We start from the raw sequence: 23,078 nt of genomic DNA, 5'->3' as shown, positions 1-23,078 counted from the left end.
CTGCAGTTCCGGTGTCTCATGAATTGATTATATAAATAAGCCCACAAAACTAGTGGAGACTTTGTGAATTGTGAATTGTGAATTTAGATTACACCTTTCAACTCTTATGATTAACTTCACCAATAGTTTATATTGGTGAAGTTAATCATAAGAGTTGAAAGGTGTAATCTAAATTTAGTGACTTTCAAACTCATTGGCACTGGCAATTGGGAGCTGGATCCCATTTGCCATGGGATATTTATTTCACTGCGGACTGTTTTACCGAGGTTTAAGTAGAACATGCCATTTTGCCTTTAAACACTGTGGGAGACACTGACCAGACAATGGGTGAGAAGTAAACAAATTATAGTTTGAAATGTGAAGGTTAAGACCAAGCGTAGACGTTTTATGTACAAAGGAATTCTACTGCTTCCCAGTGCAGTTTTACTTTGAAAGTGAATATGATCATGAAGAGATGAATGTTCTTCTGTAACATTTGGTAATAGCTGGGGATTTCAGAGTTGGGGATTGCTACAGTCCTGTAAATTGCTATTATCCAGCACTTTTATTATGATTTGTGTTGAAGGGAAACATTTATATCATAAATTGCACCAATAAAAGTATACCAAACATTTAACTACTTTTCCTTCTGCAGACTTGCAAAGGAAGTACAGGAAAAGAATCAAACAATATATTACCTGCAGCAGCAGTTGCATGTGCCATCCATCAGACAAGCTTCTTCAGACTCTGAAATATTGGACGGAATCTCCATTAGTTCACATGAAAGTCGCTCAACAATATCTGAGCCATCAGTTGGTAAAACCTCGAGTAAGAACCGTGGCAGTAGAGAGCGGAGCTATCAAAGAAAACTGAAGCATGAGTCCTCGGGTATGTTGATTCTTGCTGAGAAGAATATTTTTGTGAATTAACTGTTGGATAATATTTTGGGTGAAATTTCAGTAGGTCTCTTAAACATTTGTTGTAGCTTCGTGGTCTTGGAACATCCTAAAGCATGATAAATAAAACTAGCCTCTGCAGTGTGGTCACTGTGATTTAGGAAATACGGCCTTCAGTATACAGCAAGCTGCCACACAACATGATTGATCACTTAGAGTTGGAGATGTGCAGCACTGAACCATCCATGACGATCAGTTAGCACCCATTCGCACTAATCCCATCTCCCAATGTTTGGCCCTACCCTTTCAATGTGATTCATGCACTCAGCTAGACAGTTCTTGAATGCTGTCAACGACCCATGTTCCACCACTCTCTGGCTTGGCAATTCAGGCACTCACCACTCTCTGGATGAAGAAAGCCCCTCTCGGAGCCCCTGAATCTCCTCCCTCTTACCGTAAACCTGTATCCTTCTGATTTGTTATGATGTGGGAATGTTTCCTGTAATCTACCCTGCCTATACTCTCATAAGTTTATAAACCTCTTTAGATTTTTACTTTAGACTTTAGAGATACAGTGCGGAAACAGGCCCTTCGGCCTACCAAGTCCGTGCCGATCAGCGATCACCCTGTGCACTAACACTATCCTACACACGAGCGACAACTTATGATTTTACCAAAGCCAATTCACCTACAAACCTGTATATCTTTGGAGTGTGTGAGGAAACCAGAGCAGTGGGAGAAAACCCACATGGTCACAGGGAGAACATACAAACTCCATACAGACAGCGCCCGTAGTGAGGATCAAACTCTGGTCCCTGGTGCTGTAAGCCTGCAGCTCTACCGCTGCGTCACTGTGCCGCATCTCTTTAATGATTCGGGTCGAGGAATGTCTGGAGCACTGTCCTGCTGTTTGTCATAAATAGAAATATTTAATCTGCATTCACCTCAACAAAACTTACAGGTTTTTTAAAATTCTTACCTCGGATGTTTGTTAACTTGTTCCTCTGCATTCCCATTTTACCCATGAAGTTTGAGGTGTTTGAAATTAAAAAATGAAGAAATAGTTCATTGAAATCGTGGCTTTGGTATATTATTACCAGTGAAAGGGATGGGTTAGCCTGTTCAGTTCCCCATACTTGGGTCATGTGGAGAGGCGCTATGTAAAGATCAGACCTGCTGCTTGTCTTTGGGAACAAGGAAGAAAACCTTGAAGGCCGTGTTACTGCGGCTAGCTGTTCACAGAGCAGTTTCCAATGCTTGCATGAAGATCCAAATGATCTGAAAGGGAAAAATAAATCTGATGTCAATTAAATGCCATTGAGGTTTGAAAATGTTATATTGATTGCAACAAGCAGTTTAATGCTGCAGAATGTTACTTTCATTTCTCTCCCTTCATAGGAGCTGCTTTGATGTGATGGGCACTGTGTAAGAAGGAACTGCAGATGCTGGTTTAGAGTCATAGTGATGTAGTGTGAAAACGGGCCCTTCGGCCCAACTCGCCCACACCGGCCAAAATGTCCCAGCTACACTAGTCCCACTTGCCTGCGCTTGGTCCATATCCTTCCAAACCTGTCCTACCCATGTACCTGTCTAACTGTTTCTTAAATGGTGGTATAGTCCCAACCTCAACTACCTCCTCTGGCAGCTTATTCCATACACCCACCACCCTTTTTGTGAAAAAGTTACCCCTCGGATTCCTATTAAATCTTTTCCCCTTCACCTTGAACCTACAGTGCCCTCCGTAATGTTTGGGACAAAGACCCATAATTTATTTATTTGCCTCTGTTCTCCACAATTTGAGGTTTGTAATAGAAAAAATCACATGTGGTTAAAGTGCACATTGTCAGATTTTATTAAAGGCCATTTTTATACATTTTGATTTCACCATGTAGAAATTACAGCTGTATTTCCAGAGATGCTGTCTGTCCCACTGAGTTACTCCAGCTTTTTGTGTCTATCTGCGGTTTAAACCAGCATCTGCAGTTCCTTCTTACACACTGATCTCCCAGTTGCTGGACACTTTAATTCTACTTCCCATTCCTACACAGACCTTTCTGTCCTTGGCCTCCTCCATTGTCAGAGGCTAAACGCAAATTGGAGGAACAGTATCTCATATTTCGCTTGGGTAGCTTACAGCCCAGTGGTATGAATATTGATTTATCTCACTTCGGGTAGCCCCGGCATTCTCTCTATTCCTCCCCCATCCAAGTCGCACTAGCTTCTAATTTTCACCCTACAAACAGCTTACAATGGCCTGTATCATCGTTACTTTTTTGCATATCTTTTATTAATTGTTCTTCATCTCTCCACTATATTGTCTATATCTCACGTTTCCCTTATCCCTAATCAGTCTAAAGAAGGGTCTCGACCCAAAACACCACCCATTCCTTCTCTCCAGAGATGCTGCCTGTGCACTGAGTTACTCCAGCTTTTTGGGCACTATGTTCGAGTTTCTCATTGAAGCAAAACTGAATATTCAGAAATAAATATTGTAATATTGAAATATTGTAATAATGGAGGAACGGCACCTCATATTTTGCCTGGGCAGTTTGCAGCCCAGTGGTATGAGCATCGACTTCTCCAACTTTAGATAGTTCCTCTGTCCCTCCCGTCCCCTCCTCCTTCCCAGATCTCCCTCTATCTTCCTGTCTGCACCTATATCCTTCCTTTGTCCCGTCCCCCTGACATCAGTCTGAAGAAGGGTCTCAACCTGAAACGTCACCCATTCCTTCTCTCCCGAGATGCTGCCTGACCTGCTGAGTTACTCCAGCATTTTATGAATAAATACCGTTGATTTGTACCAGCATCTGCAGTTATCTTCTTATAATAAATATTGTAAACTGTCTTCATTTAACTGCAGTACCAGAATTCTATGAGAAGAGCAATGTGATCAGAATATCTGATAGATGGGCTTTTTGTTTTGGTTTGTGAAGATGATAAATGCATAAGGGCAGATTTTATAAACCTAGCAATAGTGGTGGACAGCCTTTTTTTAAATAAACGAGAATAGGTTTCAGTGGAACTTAGCAAGTGCTTTCTTTTCCAACATGATTCGAGTCTACATAATTTATTGTCATTTAATCTCGTAAAGCGATCGTGTTCAAATGGGAACAAAAGACAATGATTGTAATTGTTTAAGACATGAGTGGCTCTGACGGACTAGGGCTTGTGGATGTGCCACTTGATTTGTGTCACCAAGGAAAATGCAAGTGTCAAAATTTTTGAATCTATTATTTCCTTTAACTTAAATAGAGCAAATTCATTTGAACTAAATTGTTTCTCATTTCAATGTGCGATGTTAGCCACGTAGGTATGGAATGGAATGAATTATAGAGAAATTAAACCAGTTAGAGTGCATTGTGATGTGTGTGGGAGGTAGAGAAGCACAAAGCAGCAACCGATCAAGAACGTTCTCCAACAGCTCTGAACTTTTTGATATTGCTGAATAGTTCTGTTGTTCTAACTAGTATATTAATAATTATGTCTTTGTATGCAAATCACACCATACTTTTCAATGTGATGTTTTGTAAAAAGCCAGTTGTCGAATGCAAATATTATTTTTGTCGTAAATGTGCATTTCTGGGAATTCCTTGTAGACTGAAGTTGACCAGTTTTAATGCAGACAAAGTGACATTCTTAAAAAAAAAAATCTCCAGCGGCTATCTTTGTTCTCACAGAATTCTGAATTACACCATCTTTTGTGAAAGTGTCTTTTAATTCTTAAACTGGCACTTCAAAATGATATTGGAATATTATTTGTTTCAGCCCACAGGGTTGTCATGTGAGCATTCAACTCATTACCGCAGCTTATTGCAGTTACTGTTGGAGCAAGTTAAGCTGGCCTACTATTTAATATGAGTGTGCGGTTACACTTAAGCATTACTACCAGTTACTTTATCTATGTTTGTTTGAGTACTAGTCACTGGACCCAGTGTACGTTCATATTTGAACCAGTATATTTTAAATATGTTATTGGATGTTATAAGGCCTGAAAACATTTTTAAAATGTACTTCATTAAATGGTATTAATTTTCTCTAGGTGGTCCCCCAGCAACTAATTCAGACACAAGCTTGCAGAGTGATCCACACAATAAAGAGAGACGGAGGTCTGGACTTGCTGTTTCTTCATGTGGAAAGACACAACCTCTCGGTTAGTAAATATTTAAATACCCTGCAGATATTTTAGAGCGGCCAAATGGTAGAGTTGCTGCCTTACAGCACCAGAGACCTGGATTCAAACCTGACTATGGCTGCTGTCTACGAAGTTTTAACGTTCTCCCTATGAACACGTGGGTTTTTGCTGCGTGCTCTGGTTTCCTCCCACATTCCAAAGACATACAGTTTTGTAAGTTCATTGGCTTCTGTAAATTGTTCCTAGTGTGTAGGATACAACTAGTGTGCAGGTGATCGCTGCTCAACATGATCTCGGTGGGCCGAAGGGCCTGTTTTCATGCTGTACTCTAAAACTAAAAACTGAAACCATTATTCCTAATACCAAGGTTTTAATGTTTTAAATATTTTAGCATTGACTAAGCTGTCTTTTTCAATTAAAACAGATTGTAATATAGACTTCAGATGACCTTTCCATTCTGGTAAAGCTCTTGTAAGACAACCATTTGGAAAGCTGAGTGTTTTGTTTTTGATCATTTTACAAGGCACCAGTGACTGGTGCAACCATTTGCTGCTAGATACATGGACTGTGGGTGTCAGGGCATGCTAGTTTTTTTTGTTGTTTGTCTTAATAAATTCGAAAATTCTCAGTCCCCTCAGATAAATTTAAGGCAACTGTGATCTTTTTTTTTCATTTTGCCTCACCAGTGGACGATGTAGATGGAACCTCTGTGCTACCCACCTGCAACTGGCCAGTTGGCTATACTGATGCTCAAACATTGTATGAGCTGGAGAGAGAGAATTCTGCACTGCGAGAACAGCTGATGAACAAGGAAGACTTAAACGAGACTCTGCACACAGAACTCAACTTGCATCGCTCCATTTTGACACAGAACCAACCGAATGCAGATGGCCATGCTGCCTTTTCCCCAAATCATTCAACAGCAGACAAGCAAGCTGTAGTTTCCACTGAGCGAAAACATGACCCTGGACTGCACGATGCAGAAGGTTTGCAACTATTTGTCATTATTTAGGACAGGGTGGCCGAAAAGACTTGACAGAACTGATAGTTTCAAAAGATTCTTGGAGTATAGGTTTAGGGAGCTAGTTAAAAATCAGAGCAAGACTAAAGTCTTTGTCATCAGCGAAGCATGTGTTCAAAGGTCAGAATCCAAAGAATAGAGTGTTCAGACCAGGGCTGTTAAATCAAGTAAGGACTTTAAATCTAACACACTGAATAATGGTGAAGCCTTTGCAGATCAAGGAGGTTGGGGCGATAGTCAAGCAGAAATTAATGGAGACTGAAAAAAGGATTCTGGACAAGTTTTAGAGCAATTTAAAAAAAATTAGAGTTTGGTGATGAATGGTTGAGGTGGCTACATGCAAGTATGTTTGGTGTGAAAAGCAGAATATGATGTTATGAACGCTCAAATGAGTGGCAGTTAAACTGCATGTAAATATGTCCATGTTGCTTTCTCTGCCTCCGATTCTCAAGTTATTCTCCAATAAAATATTTAAATAAGAGTACAAGTACATCAGGTGTGAGAAAATGTTACTCTCAACTACCAGATCACGCGACAATATTAATTGATTTGTGGTTGCTTATTAACTTGCAGAAAGAGAGGTTTACAAATATAATTAAGCCTTTCTCTAAATTACATTGAGCGATAATTGAAGGAAGCCAAGGATTTCCGAGCTGTGAATCTTATTATTATTTTTCATGATCTCATTTATTTACATTGAGGAATAACTTACTGTTATTGATCAGCCCACCAGCATATCTGGGATTTGGGAGGAAACCTGAGGAGTCAGGGGAAGAGAAGAGGTGGAGCAGTCAGAAAGAGAACATGAAAGCCCAAAACAGACAGCACCAGAGTCTGGATTGAATCTGGTTCCTTGCTGTGAGGCAGTAGCACAAGGGCGGCACAGTGGCGCAGCGGTAGAATTACTACCATACAGTGCCAGAGACATGGGTTCATTCCTGACTATGGATGCTGTCTGTACAGAGTTTGTACGTTCCCCCTGTGACCGCATGGATTTTCTTTGGGTGCTCTGGTTTCCTCCCACATTCAGAAGACGTGCGGATTTGTAGGTTAATTGGCTTCTGCAAATTATCCCTAGTGTATAGGATAGAACTAGTGTCCGGATCATCGTTGGTTGGCACGGACTCGGAGGACCGACGGGCCTGTTTCCACCCTGCATCCCTAAACTAAATCTAGCACTAGCTGCTGCACTTACCGTGACCAGTTCCGACCATGCTGTGAAATGCATCATGACAGAGAGGATCAGCCCTGCTGGTGTCTTCTGAAGTATTGTAGTCTTCCTAATTGATTTTGGGGTGAAGAAGTGTGAATTATGCTAATTCCCACCTTTATGCTTAGACTTGGCAGGCCACCTACATGAAATACAGAGCTTAAGGCAGCGTTTGGAAGAATCTATCAGAAATAACGACAGGTTAAGACAACAACTGGAATGCCGACTAGCTGCAGCTGAAAATGACCCAGGTGAGCACACCAACCAGGGTCCCAATGTTATGATTGGATATGAATGTGTTTTCATTGTTCAAATAAACTTAATTCTTAAGCAGGTCAAAAATGTGTAGGAAGAAACTGCAGATGCTGGTTTTATACCGAAGATAGACCCAAAGAAAAATAGGTGCAGGAGTAGGCCATTCGAGCCAGCACCACCATTCAATATGATCATGGCTGATCATCTAAAATCAGTTTCTGCTTTTTCCCCATATTCCTTGATTCCTTTAGTCCTAAGAGCTAAATCTAACTCTCTCTTGAAAACATCCAGTGAATTGGCCTCCACTGCCTTCTGTGGCAGAGATTTCCACAGATTCATAACTCTCTGGGCGAAATTTTTTTTCCTCATCTCAATCCTAAATGGCCTACCCCTTATTCTTAAACTGTGACCCCTGGTTCTGGACTCCCCCAACATCGGGAACATTTTTCCTGCATCTAGCCTATCCAATCCTTTAAGGACACGCATGTAAACTCCCAGCTCAGCCCCACGTTCCTGATCTCTGCCCACCTGGTACGGAGGTGGGTGCTGGGGGAAGGGGGGATCTCCCTGTCAGTTTGCTCCTAGGCCTGGCAAAGATGCCAGTCCAGGGTCCTACCCGAATCTTTAGACCCTTAGGGATACAGCTTGGAAACGGTCCCTGGGGACCCTGTCACTCTTGGGATCAGACAGCACCCTGGGATGCCCCACCCATGGAATCAGCCACAGCACCCTGGGGTGCCCCGCCATGGGAACAGAGAGCATCTTAAGGTGCCCCACCCATTGTACCATCCATAGCACCCTGGGGACCCAGTAACACACTGGGGTCCCCACCCATGGGATCAGCCACAACACCCTAGGGTGCCTCCTCAATGCTAGAGTAACAGTGGGTCAGGCAGCATTTCTGGAGAAAAGGAATAGTTGAAGTTTCAGGTCGGAAGCCTTCTTTAGACTGAAAGGTCAAGGTGGAGGGGAACTGCAGGCGAGAAAAGCTAGAACAAAGCAGGGCTGGCAACAGATGACCAGGAAGGGTGGAGTCCATAATGGCCCATTGTTGGCTGGGGAAAATGTGCTAACGCTCTTTCATTCTGAAGAAGGGTTCCAACCCAAAACATCACCTACGCCTTTTCTGACCTGCTGAGTTTTGTGTCTATAAAAAATGTGTGTTACCTTCCAAAATTCATCTCGAGCAAGCTGCATGAATCTGATGTAACATGAATTTGAACATCTTGACTTGGTTCACAGTCTCATGGGCACAAATCGCTCCTGCACTTCAGCAGGTCTTTGGATACGGGAGGAAACCAGAGCAGTCGGGGGGAAGAGAGAGGGTGGCTAACAACCTGAGTATCACAAGTGAGGATGCAGTCTTGACAATTTGTCATTCGAGACCATTTAAGGAGTAATATTTGTGTTTTATTTTGTATTAACCCAAAATAAGAACCCATGAATGAAACAAAAAAATATTTGTTATCTTTATTTGGGTGTCATTGACAAGGCTAGCATTAATGGGAGAGACAGGAGACTGCAGGTACTGGGATGTGGAATAAAAAACTATTTGGGGAACTCGGCAGTGCATGAGCCATTTGTGGAGGCAATGGGATGATAAACATTTGGGTTTCGTTTAGTTTAGAGATACAATGTGGAAACAGGCCCTTCAGCCCACCAAGGCCGCACCGACTAGCGGTCCCCACGCATTAACACTATCCTACACTAAGGACATTTTTTTAAATGAACATTTATACCAAGCCAATTAACCTACAAACCTGTATGCCGTATGGGAGGAAATCAAAGTTCTTAGAGGAAACCCAAGCAGGCCACGGGGAGAACGTGCAAACTCAGTACAGATAAGCATCCGTAGCCAGGATCGGATCCGGGTCTCAGGCGCTGTAAGGCAGCAACTGTACTGCTGCACCACAGTGCCGCCCTGGGTCTAGTCTTTGCATCAGGAATGATAGTCTGGTGAGGCTGTATCCAATGTAAAGAGGTGAGGGGGAGTGTGGCAGGAGCTGGTAAGCAATGGCTAGATCCAGGTGAGGAAAGCTTGATGAGTAATGGAGTCGAGTGGGATGGGTGGAGATAGTGACAGAGGCTGGGAGGTGATTAGTGGGGACAGCAACCAGTGGCACAGTTGGTACTGCTGCTGCCTCACAGACCCAGGCACTTGGCTTCCACCCTGACCTCGGATGCGGTTTGTGTTCACACATCCTCCCTGTGTGCATTTCCTCTGGATGCTCCGGTTTCTTCCCACTTCCCAAAGATGTGTGGATTTGTAAATTAATTGGATGAGGCACTCTAGGTTTTCGACGGAATGACAGTGAGTAAGTGCTGATATATTGTCAGTTCAGGACAGTGTAAGGGTCGGAGAGAAACCTGCAGGTAGGCTCTTCCCACCCATAAATAATGGTTAAAATAGATTTAAGGCAGGTATTTTGTATAAGCAGTTCTAATAAAATGCTATTTTGCATCCTCCAGCATCCACAAATATTTTCATCCATGATACTGAGGAGCACAGTCACATGACAGATGAGATTCATTTGCTGAAGGAACAAAATAAAACTTTAAAGGTGCAGCTGTCAAGAAGCTCCAGAGGTGGGTCTGTGCAGGCATTAACTGGCTGGCAGGGTCCACCTGCAATTGTTGATGCATTTATTCATACCTTGAATTATTTTTTTGGAATAGGAGAAAACCATTGAGTCCCTCATGCCTGCTTTCAGGAGATATTGGATACCGCCAGATTGTTCACTGCTATTATCAGATACTTGAATAGACCTCGTATGCCAGGGTTGAATTTCTAATCTTCCAGTGTACCCCTTTGGGACCCTTGCACTTTTAAAATCAGCACTTTCTCTGTGGCTGTAACACTATATTCTGAACTCTGCCTATTTTCCCTTTTGCACTAGATGTATTCATGTGTAGTATAATTTGCCCCGACAGCCTGCAAAACAAAGTTTTTCACTGTAGCTTGGAACACAAGCCAATAACAAACCAATACATGTCCTAACTCGTCTGACAACAATTAGGTTTAATGTGAAAGACTCATTGGAAACATGTTTTTTGTCACTTTATGCCAGAGTGCCTTGCACACTGGGCAACGGAGGATCACCTGTGGAATGTTAATTGAGGAGTCACAGTGCTAAGTGTGATCTAAATTGAAAATGAAATGGATGCAGATTAAAATTGAAGATAATGTGATATCTTTAGTTTGTAATAATTGAACATTTTAAACTTTTCATTAAATGCTGAAAAAATCAGTACGTTACATGGTCCAGAATCGCAGTACCTTTAAAATTATTTTGCAGATAAACAGAGAGAAAATGAGAAACTAAAGGAATCTCTGTCAAAGAAGACGGCCAGCATTGAGCGCCTGCGTGGCGAGTGTGAGCGCATAAAGAGAGAATGCACTCAACTGCAGGTCAAAGCAAGTAATGGTCATGAAGAAAGCAGACGGTTAAAAGATGAATTGCACTGCGGTCATGAAGAAATAAGTCGGTAAGGGTCATCTTCATCTTAAAAGGAGAGAGTTTCTGGCACAGCTATAAATTTGTTGGGGGGTGGGGGGGGGGGTTGGAAGAGGAGAATTCAAATCAATGAAAATGACCAGATTGCAGAGTAGAAACGTTCCCATCTTTGCTGGTTGGATAATTAATATTTGGCTTGAGGACATGGTTATTTTGGGAAAAAGACACACAGTGCTGAAGTAATTCAGCAGGTCAGGCAGTACCCCTGGAGAACATGGATAGGTGACGTTTCCAATCGGGGCCCTTTGGGTTACTTTCTCGTCAGTCTGGCTAGATGCTTTAGGAATCTGACAGAGGTTGCAAGAACCAATTGTAAGAAGCTGGAAAGGAGTGCATAATGCAAACAGTTTATTTCATTGTTTCAACTGTAAAACAACTGCTTCTGTTTCAGGCTGCAACAAGAGCTTAACTTGCAGCATCAGCTCTTCATTGAGAATCAGGAGCTGCTGCAGTCATTACGGGTGGAGCTTCAAGTGTATGAACAGCTGAAGGAAAACAAAACGGGTAATTGTACCGTTTATGCCTTATTTCCCCCATATCGCCAGAGCCATCACCCTATAGTCCCTAAAGGTCTTTGTCCCGCCCCCCTGACATCAGTCTGAAGAAGGGTCTCGACCCGAAACGTCACCCATTCCTTCTCTCCTGAGATGCTGCCTGACCTGCTGAGTTACTCCAGCATTTTGTGAATAAATACCTTCGATTTGTACCAGCATCTGCAGTTATTTTCTTATACAATCTTGGCCTCAGCTCCTTTTCCCTGCTTTCTTCCCACTCTCCTTGATTTCCTTGTTGTTTAAATATCTGATAGTCTTTACCTTGAATCTATTAAATGACGTCGCCTCCGCTGCTCTCTGGGGTAGGGGGATTCTCACAGATTATTCACCCTCCAACAGGCGAAATACCCCCTCCTCTCCATCTTACATGGCTGACCCCTAGGCTCTGTAAAATTCTGTCCAGCACTGTAAAGTTGATATTTAATTTGCTTTCCAATCTAGTCTCTAGTTTGTGGAGGAAGCAACTGCGGATGATGGTTTAAACCAAAGATAGACACAAAAGGCTGGAGTAACTCAGCAAGTCCAACAGCATCTCTGGAGAAAAGGGATAGGTGACATTTCAGGTCGAGACCCTTCAGCCTGATGAAGAGTCTCGACCCGAAATGTCACCTATTCCTTTTCTCCAGGGATGCTGTCTGACCCGCTGAGTTACTCCAACTCTTTTGTCTATCTTCGAGTTTCTAGTTTAATCCAAATACCCCAGGGTCAGAGCCTTCGAAACGAAAAATGTGTTTTAATCTTGAAGAAACTGAAGAAATTCGATTCCATATTTTGATTTTAATGCAATTTTACATCCGCTGATTTTACAGAACCTGCACAACACATGAGCCTTGGGTCGGTGAAATATTTTGGGGGATCTGTTGATCTGAGTGAACTCATGGCAGGGATCCGCTGCCTTCGAATTCAGTTAGAGAGAAGCATTCAGACCAACACTGCTCTACGCCAGAAGCTTGAAGAACAGCTTCAGAAAAGACAACTGAGAACTGAAGGCAGCCCTTCCACTATTAACATAAACTACCACCTGACAAGGGGACAGAGGAGTGCTGGAGGAAGACGTTTGTACTGTGGTAAATTACAATGACCCTTTTTTGAAAAGAATATCAGTTAACTCCCTATTTTGTCAGGCATCATATCTTATAGCAATGAAGTTCCAACTTGGATCTGTAACACCGGGAAACGCCCAGTTATGATATTGGGAAAACTAGTTTAAGACTTTTAATTTGCCCTTAAATGGTGTCTGACACAAGGTAGAAAGTGTCTGAGTAAAAGCAGGAAATGTTCACATTGGGTAGTATTTGCAGAGAAAGAGCCAGGTTCAAATTTTTAGCTTCCAAAAAACAAATCACTTAACTAAACTTGTTAAAGCACAGATAGATTGTGTGGCCCACGCTGACCCATCATTCCCTAGGGCATTCCAAATGTTTTCCTTTCGCTATTTCTCTAATTGTCTTTGAAAGCTGAGATAACATCCAGCAGAACTTCAGGCAGTTCATTCCCGATCACAACGCTCACTGGGTTTTTAAACAACACACTAGCCATGGCGGGACCAGCACATCACTTTAAATCATAGTGTTCTTTTTAATGCATCTGCTGATGCAAATAACTTCCTTTTGTTTAACCTATACGAACAGGTCAAAATTAAGTAAGAACTATTTATCCTCAAAACTGAAATCACTCATTCTAGGAATCATTTCAGTAAATCTTTTCTGTACCTTAAAAGGGCCTTCACATCCTTTGTAAAATGCTGTGACTAGAATTGAATGAAAGGCCCAGTTCAACAGTTGTTTAGGCTGTTTGCCAGTTTTTGTGAAGCCCGGGATCCTGCGCTGCCACCTTCAAAGATATCCAGGTTACTGATCCTGCACCCTTTTTGTATTTGTACCCCATTTAGTACTTGTTGTCTGCCCTTGTTCAACTCTCCCCTGCATTAAATTGTACCTCTGCACTTTCCTGCTAGTTGTCTTCAAGTCTACTACAATCATCCCCAGTCTTCCATGCCTCTACACTTTCAGTGTGCAAATATGAAGATTTTACCTTGTACCACGAAAATCTATACACACGTCTACCATGTTGCATTCATCCTAGGAGCTGATTTCAGTGGTCAATAGTTTCAGTGGTCAATAGAGCAAACCTGCCCTCATTAGCACACGACTCAAGCAGCAGAGCGAAAAGTTACATTTTGGGGCAAAAAGGTACGACGGGGATGAAGTGGGAAACTTTAAGTCAGAAGCTGAGATCTGGAATCTGCTAGCTTACCAAGGATGATGGAAACCAAGTCAATCAATTTTTTCAAAAGAGAATCTTCCAGGGCTACAATTGAAGGGAATGTTAACAATTTCTCTGCTCAGAGCTGACCAGGATCTCGTGGTCTAAACAGCCACGACAGCCCTCTGATCTGTAATAATGCTATGCATGGAACAGTTCTTCATGCCATTATTGTACTATCTGTGCTGATGCTTAACAGATTCTGAAGTCGATTCTTCAGCAGAGGACGGTAAAGAAAACTTCCAGTTCCATGGATTTCCAACTCCACCCAAGTCTGGCAACGTTCCTGCTGCTGCTGACGGATCCATGTTCAGAATCACAGGTCTGTGAAAATGTGCTGTCTTCTCTTTGGTTTTGTTGGTTGATGCTGGAGATGTAGTGAAAAGCTTTTTCTCTAATACAGTCAGTGAACAGAACTTGAAGCATTCCAGGTCAAAATATATTTGGAATTGAGTGACTACGCAAGGGCTCTATTAACACCTGACAACAATTTTAGTTCTGTTTGGCTTTATAAATGTAATCAGATATGTTAATACTTTTGCTTAAACATATGCAGAGAAAAATTACAGGTCAGTGATAAAAATGCACAACTATAATTCTGGAAAGTATTTGATGTTTAGTTTTTTTAAACTATTTAATTAAACACTTCTCTCAATGGATGGATACTGAGGCTATGGTAGTGCTGTATCTGTGGGACATACCAGGAGCTGGGATGGACCCAGTGGGTTGAATGGCCTATGCCTTGGAGTTGTAGGAGGGTTTCCTGGGGATATAGGTATATCAGGTACTAACCTATCACACCACTTGGGTCAGTGCAGTGGACGAAGGGCCTTGTTGTCCTGAATATGCTCACTTCTGGGTTCAAGTTCCACGTTCCTCTGTGGTGCTGTATATCACCCTCTGCACCCGGTTGCAATATGTGTGGCTGTTACAAAGGTGATTGGGAATAGGAAATACTAGCTTGAATTTTCAGAGTGATGCCAAATAACCCAGAAGAGATGTTATCATATTTCACAGTAGTGACAAACAACTTTCAGTTATATAACTCTTGGGCGGTTGCTGGTGAAGGTGGGAATGACAGCTGCAGGCCATTGAATTTCCAGGCTCTGGCATTGTCCCAGGATAATTTGGTGCAGGGTTCACCAATCACAGGGACTTCAAATTTAAGATGGTTACAGATGGAACAAAGTCACAGAATCTTGTGGTCTGAGACCTAGCGTGAACGGGTGATCGATGGCCAGCATGGACTCGGTGGACTGAAGGGCCTGCTTCCATGCTGTATCTTTCAATCAATCAAACCACCTGCATGCTCACACACTTGTCTTGCCTTTTCATTTCTTTTCCATGTTCTGCTTATGGATAAGAGGGTGGTAATTAGAAGGGTGAAGGTAATGTTTTCTGTGGAACTGAAGTTAATTCAGGGAGTGAAGAATGCACAGAGTTGGGGGAAAGCGTTTAACTGCATGGTTTTCCCACTCACTGATTACTTTGTTTCACTACGTGCATCTTTTCTCTGAACTATGAAGTACGATAACAGAGTTACTTAACATTAGGTTTCTTTTAAAACCAGCAGAAAATATAAAAAACTGTCAGGTCATTCCAGTGAACTCTGGTGATAGGCCGTTGACCTGAAATATTAGCTCTGTCCGTAGACATTGCCTGACTTGCTGAATATTTCCAAGTTTCTTTTTTGTTTCATATTTACAACTCTAGGTAAATGAATTTTATTCAATCTCTAACCTCCATTCACATTAGGAATCAAAACTCTGCCCAAGGATGACTTTGACAGCTCCTCGCATTGCAGTGAGAGTTCAGTGGAAAACCTGTCTCACAAACCATCCGGGTTTTTACCAGCACGTCGGATATGGGCAGACAAAGATGGACAATGCGTGCTTGGTCTCCTGGAAGATTATGCCGCACTCCGCAGGCAAATCTCCGAGGGCCGTACTCTGCTCCATGAAATGGACACCCGTCTTGGAGATGCTACTTGTCAGAGGACTGCTGCAGTGGTAAACCTGGCTTATGATTGATTTGAGCTGTACTAATGACTGTTGCTTACAATTGCATATTGGGTTAGTGTGATATAATTGATGGATTGGTCTGGTCATTAACTCAGAATAAAATGTTGAAGTCTGAGCTTTAACTCCAATGCACTTGATAAATTTCAACATTCAAATGTTAACACTGCCTGTGAAACAAAAAATTAAATCTAATGGTGATCAAAAATCATTTTCATATGGTTTTCCATTAGGTTTGTTTTTCCTATTGTTCTTTGTCAATTGTACAGTTGAATTGGGGCCTTCAGCCCACCACATCATGTTGACCGTTTTGTCCATCTACACTAAGCCTGTATTAGGACATTATCCTTCTGTGCCTTGCCTGGATAAATGTCTCTTAAACATAGTGATCATATCTGATTTCGCCACCTTTTCTGACTGCAAGTTCCAGATGATGATCACTTTATGTACGTATTTTTAAAAAACCCTTTCCCATCAAACTCTGTGCTCTCACCTTAAACCAATGCCTCTTGCTTCTGATACTCCAACCACAGGATCATAAATTGTACAGATCATAGGTTTTTCAACTGACATTCTTCCTCTTTGCTCCATGTCCCATAGCTGACTACAGCGCACAGTCCCTTGTGAATAGTGAGTGCCAGCATTGTCAGTAAGTCGCATTGTATCTGGCTGCAAGGAGCTACTGTGAACTGGTGCCAATGACAGGTTCCAGCATCACTCCCTCCCCAAATTCTCTCAAGATTTTTGTTTGCTTGAACCTGTGGCAGTACATGCTTGGTACACATAACCTTGCATCTTGTAAGATGTTTTGAATGCACCTTTCTTGGCATTTGCATGAATACTCTCATCTTTTTTCTTCCAGGAACCGGGTGAAGCTTTGCGGAAGGACTTGTTTTCAAATGTAAGCAGCATGCAGCAAGTGCTGAAGGAAGCAAGCCGCTTGCTCAAACTCTTCTGGAGGGTGTGTTTGCCCATTCCTGCTGGCAGCTCCAGTCAGCATCTGCAGGTAGCAAGAACACTCTTTTTAAAATCTTTTGGCATGCAGCCTTCACACAAATAATGTTTTTGTTATGCAAGATGTTTTGTTGTGTTTATACATTGAATTACTAAACTTAAGCTTCTATACAAAGATGTAGAAACATGGAAACATAGAAAATAGGTGCAGGAGTAGGCCATTCGGCCCTTCGAGCCTGCACCGCCATTCAATATGATCATGGCTGATCATCCAACTCAGTATCCTGTACCTGCCTTCTCTCCATACCCCCTGATCCCTTTAGCCACAAGGGCCACATCTAATTCCCTCTTAAATATAGCCAATGAACTGGCCTCAACTACCTTCTGTGGCAGAGAATTCCACAGATTCACCACTCTCTGTGTGAAAAAAAACTTTCTCATCTCAGTCCTAAAAGACTTCTCCCTTATCCTTAAACTGTGACCCCTTGTTCTGGACTTCCCCAACATCGGGAACAATCTTCCTGCATCTAGCCTGTCCAACCCCCTAAGAATTTTGAAAGTTTCTATAAGATCCCCCCTCAATCTTCTAAATTCCATTGTAATTGAAGTCCAACCTCAAAGAATTGCCCTTGGTTCTATTTTTATATGTCTGGTGGTGTGAGGGGTGAAACTATTTTGTGCAGAACCATGATGACCAAGAGGAGTTTTGCTTGCCCAGATGAATAAGTGGGGAAACTGAATGCCATCAACTGATACAGAAATGGAGATCCTTTATTTTTCATTGAATTGTGCAGGATGGAAGGGTTCTCGAGATCTTGCTCCAGCAGCCTCGTCCTCGGTAAATAACTAACACTTTGGTTATCTCTATCTGTGATCCCCATTCAAATGCATGTGTGATGCTGGTCAGCTGTATCATTATAGGCCACTTGGCCCTGTGACTGTACTTCTTAATTGCTACTTTACACTGCATTAAATTCCCTTTTGAATTCACTGGGTCAGAATAAAGCCTGGCCGAGGGACTGGTGTAAAATGATCAGCACTGTTGATCAATTCCCATTTCTTCCACCATCACCCAGAAAGTAATTGTATGGAATCTAATTGATTGAATCCAGTTAGGCTTTTGTTTTTTTAAACAGTGATGCTGGAAATCCAGAGTAAAACCAAATTGCTGAAAAGGCTGAGCAGGTCAGGCAGCATTTATGGAGAGAGACCTTCAATGTCTCATCAGATTTTGAACCTTTCCTGGTTCTGACTGAAAGATGGTGACATTTTGGGGATTAAGGTTGTGAATATTTGCAGTTAACATCTCAATATTCTCTGGTTTATTCCTGACTAACCAGAATTACACATGGGCAGAAAGTACATGTAATTATTTTCCCCTTTTGCAGGAAAATATTGTGAAGGATGAGATCTCTCGGCTACGCAAGAAATTGACGGAGCAGGAGAGGCTGCTGCATGGCACGGTTAAACGTCTCCGCACGACAAACCAGCTGAAGGAGGGCATGGAGAAAATCATCATTGACCAGTGTTAGTATCTGACCAGACCAAGCCACTAGTCTGAGTTGTCTTGGCCATAGAGAGGTTTCGCTCTTGATTTAAGCACTTGATAATAATCATGACACGAGCAATCCTAGTGCATCATGGAAGTAACCAATCAGTTTCATATCAGAGAAAGACACAAAATGCTGGAGCAACTCAGTCTCTGAAGAGCATGGAAAGGTGATGTTTTGGGTCTGGACCCCTATCCGAGTTCTCCAGAGATGCTGCCTGACCAGCTGAGTTACACCAACATTTTGTGTCTTTTGGTATAACTAGCTTCTGCAGTTCCTTGTTATCAGGTTTACTATCAGGCCTTTAATAAGCTGGTCCATGGAGGCACTTTATACTAGAATTTTTCAAGTCTATTATATTTCAATCTCTGTTACCCTCCCCAACAAAGAAGGGTCCCAACCTGAAACATTGTCTGCCCGTTTCCCTCCACAGACGCTGCCTGACCTACTGAGTTCCTCAAGCATTTTGTTATTTTTTACACGCACTTCACATTCCTTTATTTTACTCTTCTCTTCTCAGCGGGAGATGTGTGATTGTTTAGTTTAGTTTAGAGATACAGTGTGGAAACAGGCCCTTCGACCCACCAGGTCTGTGCCGACCAGCGATCCCTATACACTCACATTATCCAACACATTAGGGGCAATTTACATTTTTAATGAAGCCAATTAACCTACAAACCTGTACATCTTTGGAGTGTGAGAGGAAGAGTTTGGAGTATTGCTAGAGGTGTCTTCATTCAACCATTAAGTTCACTCCATCATCAGTAGTCCGCACAGTCCATTCTGTCCCCAATCTCATCACTCAATAATGTTCAGACAATGTTACAGACCGGCCTAAACTAGAGCTGCAATTTCCGTTTGTTTGCTACGTGATATTTGGAGTTATCGTTAATGAAAATGCTCCTTCCCTCCTAGTGTCACAAACTCATGACGTATTGAAGAAAGCAAGAGGAAATCTGGAGGTGAGTGGCAAGTTCAGAAACTCTGATAAACATTTGTCATGACTGTGGGGCTAAACGTGATGGTAATCATTTATCAATAGGCCCTCCTGTTTGAATTTCTGATTAAAATGTTGTCATGTTTACATCAGTGAGAACTCTTACGGCAGAACAATTGATAACATAGACTTTGACGCTTTTAAATGATAAGGGCCATCTCAGTGCAAGGCTGACCCAGGATGCAGCATTAGTGGTGAAGAAATGGAGAAAACAATTGTGACCTGTCGTAAGACAATTTGATGTGTTTCTCGTAGATCATTAAGTTTTAGATGATCGCCACAAAAAATTGTGGTTTAAAAAAGGATTTAAATGGGAAATGTACTGACCCGTCTTTTATGTAGGAAATTAGTTGTCAAGTCTTTTATTTCTGTTCCGGGCAAGGATAGGGTACAGCTGGAATATTTGGTAATACCAAGGATCACCCTTTCACGCTTGTTCTATGCCATCCTTCTTATGCATCCACTCCATACACACTAGAAGCAATTCACATAGGCCAATTAACCTACAAACCCCCATGTCTTTGGGATGTGGGAGGAAACCGGAGCACCCAACGAAAACCCACGTGGTCACAGGGAGAACCTGCAAACTCCACATGGACAGCACCTGGGGTTAGGATGGAACCCTTGTCTCTGGCAATGTGAGACAGCAGCTGTGCTACTGGACCATCAGAGGTTTATCTAAGCCTATCGTGATGAGGATTCTAATGATCCCAACTTCATAGAAGTAGCTGCTCCAACTCGAGGAAAAACAGATTCTGAGTTTTGATCTTCCTTCCTGAGAAAGATTTCACCAATCCTGAAACGGGCTTTATGCCATTAGTGATGGTGAGTGATTTGAAGGTGTGGCACCGGTTTCAATCTTTGTTGAAAAATGCCATTTCATGATTTTATGGGTTTGGAGCAGAAAGTGAAAATTTGTTGCGATTATATTGGGCTAAAATTAATGCTGAAGTCATCTACATTCATTTCAGTACTTGTTTTTCCAGGTGTGAAATTCAAAACCTTTATTGAAGGTTATGAATTCAAAATTAGAGAATTTTCATTTAGATTCCTAGCAGATAAGTATATAAGATTTATTCACAAAATGCTGGAGTAACTCAGCAGGTCAGGCAGCATCTTGGGAGAGAAGGAATGGGTGACGTTTCGGGTCGAGACCCTTCTTCAGACTGATGTCGGGGGTGGGACAAAGGAAGGATATAGGTGGAGACAGGAAGATAGAGGGAGATCTGGGAAGGAGGAGGGGAAGGGAGGGACAGAGGAGCTATCTGAAGTTGGAGAAGTCGACGTTCATACCACCGGGCTGCAAACTGCCCAGGCGAAATATGAGGTGCTGCTCCTCCAATTTCCGGCGGGCCTCACTATGGCACTGGAGGAGGCCCATGACAGAGAGGTCAGACTGGGAATGGGAGGGGGAGTTAAAGTGCTGGGCCACCGGGAAATCAGTTGCGTTAATGCGGACCGAGCGCAGGTGTTCAGCGAAGCGATCGCCGAGCCTGCGCTTGGTTTCGCCGATATAAATAAGTTGACATCTAGAGCAGCGGATGCAATAGATGAGGTTGGAGGAGGTGCAGGTGAACCTCTGTCTCACCTGGAAAGACTGTTTGGGTCCTTTGATGGAGTTGGGGGGGGAGGTAAAGGGACAGGTGTTGCATCTCGTGCGGTTGCAAGGGAAAGTGCCCGGGGTTGGGGTGGTTTGGGTAGGAAGGGACGAGTGGACCAGGGAGTTACGGAGGGAACGGTCTCTGCGGAACGCAGAGAGGGGAGGGGATGGGAAGATATAGCCAGTGGTGGGGTCCCGTTGTATATAAGATTGATGTATGAAATTATTTAAATTCATTTCCATTAAGGAGGTATATTTGGAGTAATTCATCAAAGTTGGTAATTTATTGCAAAGCATTTAAACTTGTATTTTTTGAAGTGATCAACACTTCTAAATCGATCTGCAAAGCTGTACTTTGATACCAGCTTGTCTTCTGTTTGTCCGTGTCAACTCTCCTCTCTCCAGTTGCCTGTTTTCCTATACTTCTGTCAAATTCCTTTCCTGTGTGTTCAAACTTATTCACTTCAATTTTTATTCCTCTTACCCTTTACTTTACTCTCACCCTCCATCTGAGATGTCCCAGATGAATCATTACCTGGTTTTTGATCTTAAAGGCTTTCCAAAGCAAAGTGAAGGTTGGTTAAGTGTGGCATCACTTCTGTAATTAATGCATGGTAATGCATGATTCACATGGATTTTAATTTTCACAAACGGAATTGTTGCAGTGGATGTATTGCTTTCTCAGAAGTATTCCTAGGAAAGCATCATTTGGTTTTTATTTCTGGGAATGCCACGATTAGTTCATCTCTACACTGCTCGATAAATTGCTCCCTCACAGAATATCCTCCTGTACACTTCAACACACAAATATTTTACCACCACATTGTGGAAATGTATTAAAACCCACAGATGTCTGAAACTGGCCCACGGCTGGAAAGCAATGAGATCACAAACAGTGATTAAAAAATAATCTGGAATGAATGAAAGAGGAATTGAAGCATGCAAGCTATTGGTAAATTGATAGAGACAATCTCGTAAGAACCTGAAAGAATGACATTCAAGGCTTTTAAACCATTTCCTCCCCTTGTGAGAATCACGAATTGTCATATCGTTAAAAGGTTTACAGATGACTTTCGTCAACTTCTTTCACCTTTTACATGGTTACAGAGCAGTACAAATCAGTGAGCAACCTTCGAAGGTATCATAAAATGCTGGAGTAACTCAGAGGGTCAGGCAGCATCTCAGGAGAGAAGGAATGGGTGACGTTTCGGGTTGAGACCCTTCTTCAGGTTGAAGAAGGGTCTCGACCTGAAACGTCACCCATTCCTTCTCTCCTGATATGCTGCCTGACCCGCTGAGTTACTCCAACATTTTGTGATACCTTCGATTTGTACCAACATCTGCAGTTATTTTCCTACACATAGTGAGAAACCTTCAGTGAATTGGGGTGGGGGGAGGACGGGAGGATTTCTTGCTGTCAGTCACTGGCCAGTTTTCCCAATACCTTTTTGTTTCTATCAAATCTTGGGTCATATCTGCCATCTAAGATGCTGGCAGAGTGGCATTTACAACTCAAATTCCATTCTGTTTGCAAATGCCTGCAATTAAGCATAGACTGGTTCCGAACCAGAAGCTGGGAGCTTTGACAAGATATTGGGCATTTTACCTGATGTTTCTTGCATGGATTGAAGCCTGTTTGAGTTTGGGTGCCAGGACATTTGTAGTGCAGTTTGCATAGCCAGCATATTAAGGCCTTTCTGTCGTCATTTCAATCTCACAAAAGGTTTGTGCTGATTAAATAGGCTGGGATTTTTATTCCGCCTGGTAGAAATTGAAACGTGCAACACAGAAATGCCCTATTTTGGCCTTCCTGGTCCATGCCAACTGTGATACCATCTACACTGATCCCATTTGCCTGCAATAGGCCTGTATCACTCCTCACCTCTCCTGTACGAGTACTGTCCAAACCTGTTAAATGTTGTAATTGTTTCTGCCTCTACCACTCCTTCCGTCACCTCATTTCAGATGAGTGAAAACTTGCTCGTCAGATCTTTAAATTCCTCCCGTCGACTAAAACCCCTGCTCTCTAGTCCTAGATTCCCCTGCCCAGGAATAAAGATTCTGACTATGTTATGAAAATGTTATAAACCCGTAAAAGATAACCCTTTGGGGCCCCCTAGGTTCGAGTGAGA

At 42.4% G+C, this 23,078-nt stretch overlaps 1 protein-coding gene across 7 annotated transcripts in view; it reads left to right on the top strand.

Annotated features, from left to right (window-relative positions):
* The window catches only part of cdk5rap2 (CDK5 regulatory subunit associated protein 2), a 106,016-nt gene that overhangs the window by 81,795 nt on the left and 1,143 nt on the right, over positions 1 to 23,078 (top strand). For 6 of the 7 annotated variants that reach the window (XM_078426465.1, XM_078426464.1, XM_078426466.1 and 3 more), the window contains 14 exons: positions 635 to 867; positions 4,915 to 5,025; positions 5,694 to 5,993; positions 7,367 to 7,489; positions 9,963 to 10,079; positions 10,790 to 10,979; positions 11,400 to 11,512; positions 12,372 to 12,629; positions 14,027 to 14,149; positions 15,583 to 15,836; positions 16,708 to 16,851; positions 18,188 to 18,326; positions 19,265 to 19,311; positions 21,470 to 21,521. In XM_078426465.1, coding sequence (XP_078282591.1) covers positions 635 to 867; positions 4,915 to 5,025; positions 5,694 to 5,993; positions 7,367 to 7,489; positions 9,963 to 10,079; positions 10,790 to 10,979; positions 11,400 to 11,512; positions 12,372 to 12,629; positions 14,027 to 14,149; positions 15,583 to 15,836; positions 16,708 to 16,851; positions 18,188 to 18,326; positions 19,265 to 19,311; positions 21,470 to 21,521 — 2,204 coding nt within the window. The remainder of the gene's footprint in view (positions 1 to 634; positions 868 to 4,914; positions 5,026 to 5,693; positions 5,994 to 7,366; positions 7,490 to 9,962; positions 10,080 to 10,789; positions 10,980 to 11,399; positions 11,513 to 12,371; positions 12,630 to 14,026; positions 14,150 to 15,582; positions 15,837 to 16,707; positions 16,852 to 18,187; positions 18,327 to 19,264; positions 19,312 to 21,469; positions 21,522 to 23,078) is intronic. The other variant, XM_078426463.1, reaches the window with a different exon arrangement.

Source organism: Rhinoraja longicauda, chromosome 31 (genome assembly GCF_053455715.1).
Source record: "Rhinoraja longicauda isolate Sanriku21f chromosome 31, sRhiLon1.1, whole genome shotgun sequence".
In the NCBI taxonomy this organism is placed as follows: domain Eukaryota; kingdom Metazoa; phylum Chordata; class Chondrichthyes; order Rajiformes; family Arhynchobatidae; genus Rhinoraja; species Rhinoraja longicauda.
The sequence above is the reverse complement of the archived record's forward strand: the minus strand, read 5'-3'. Positions and strand labels throughout refer to the sequence as shown.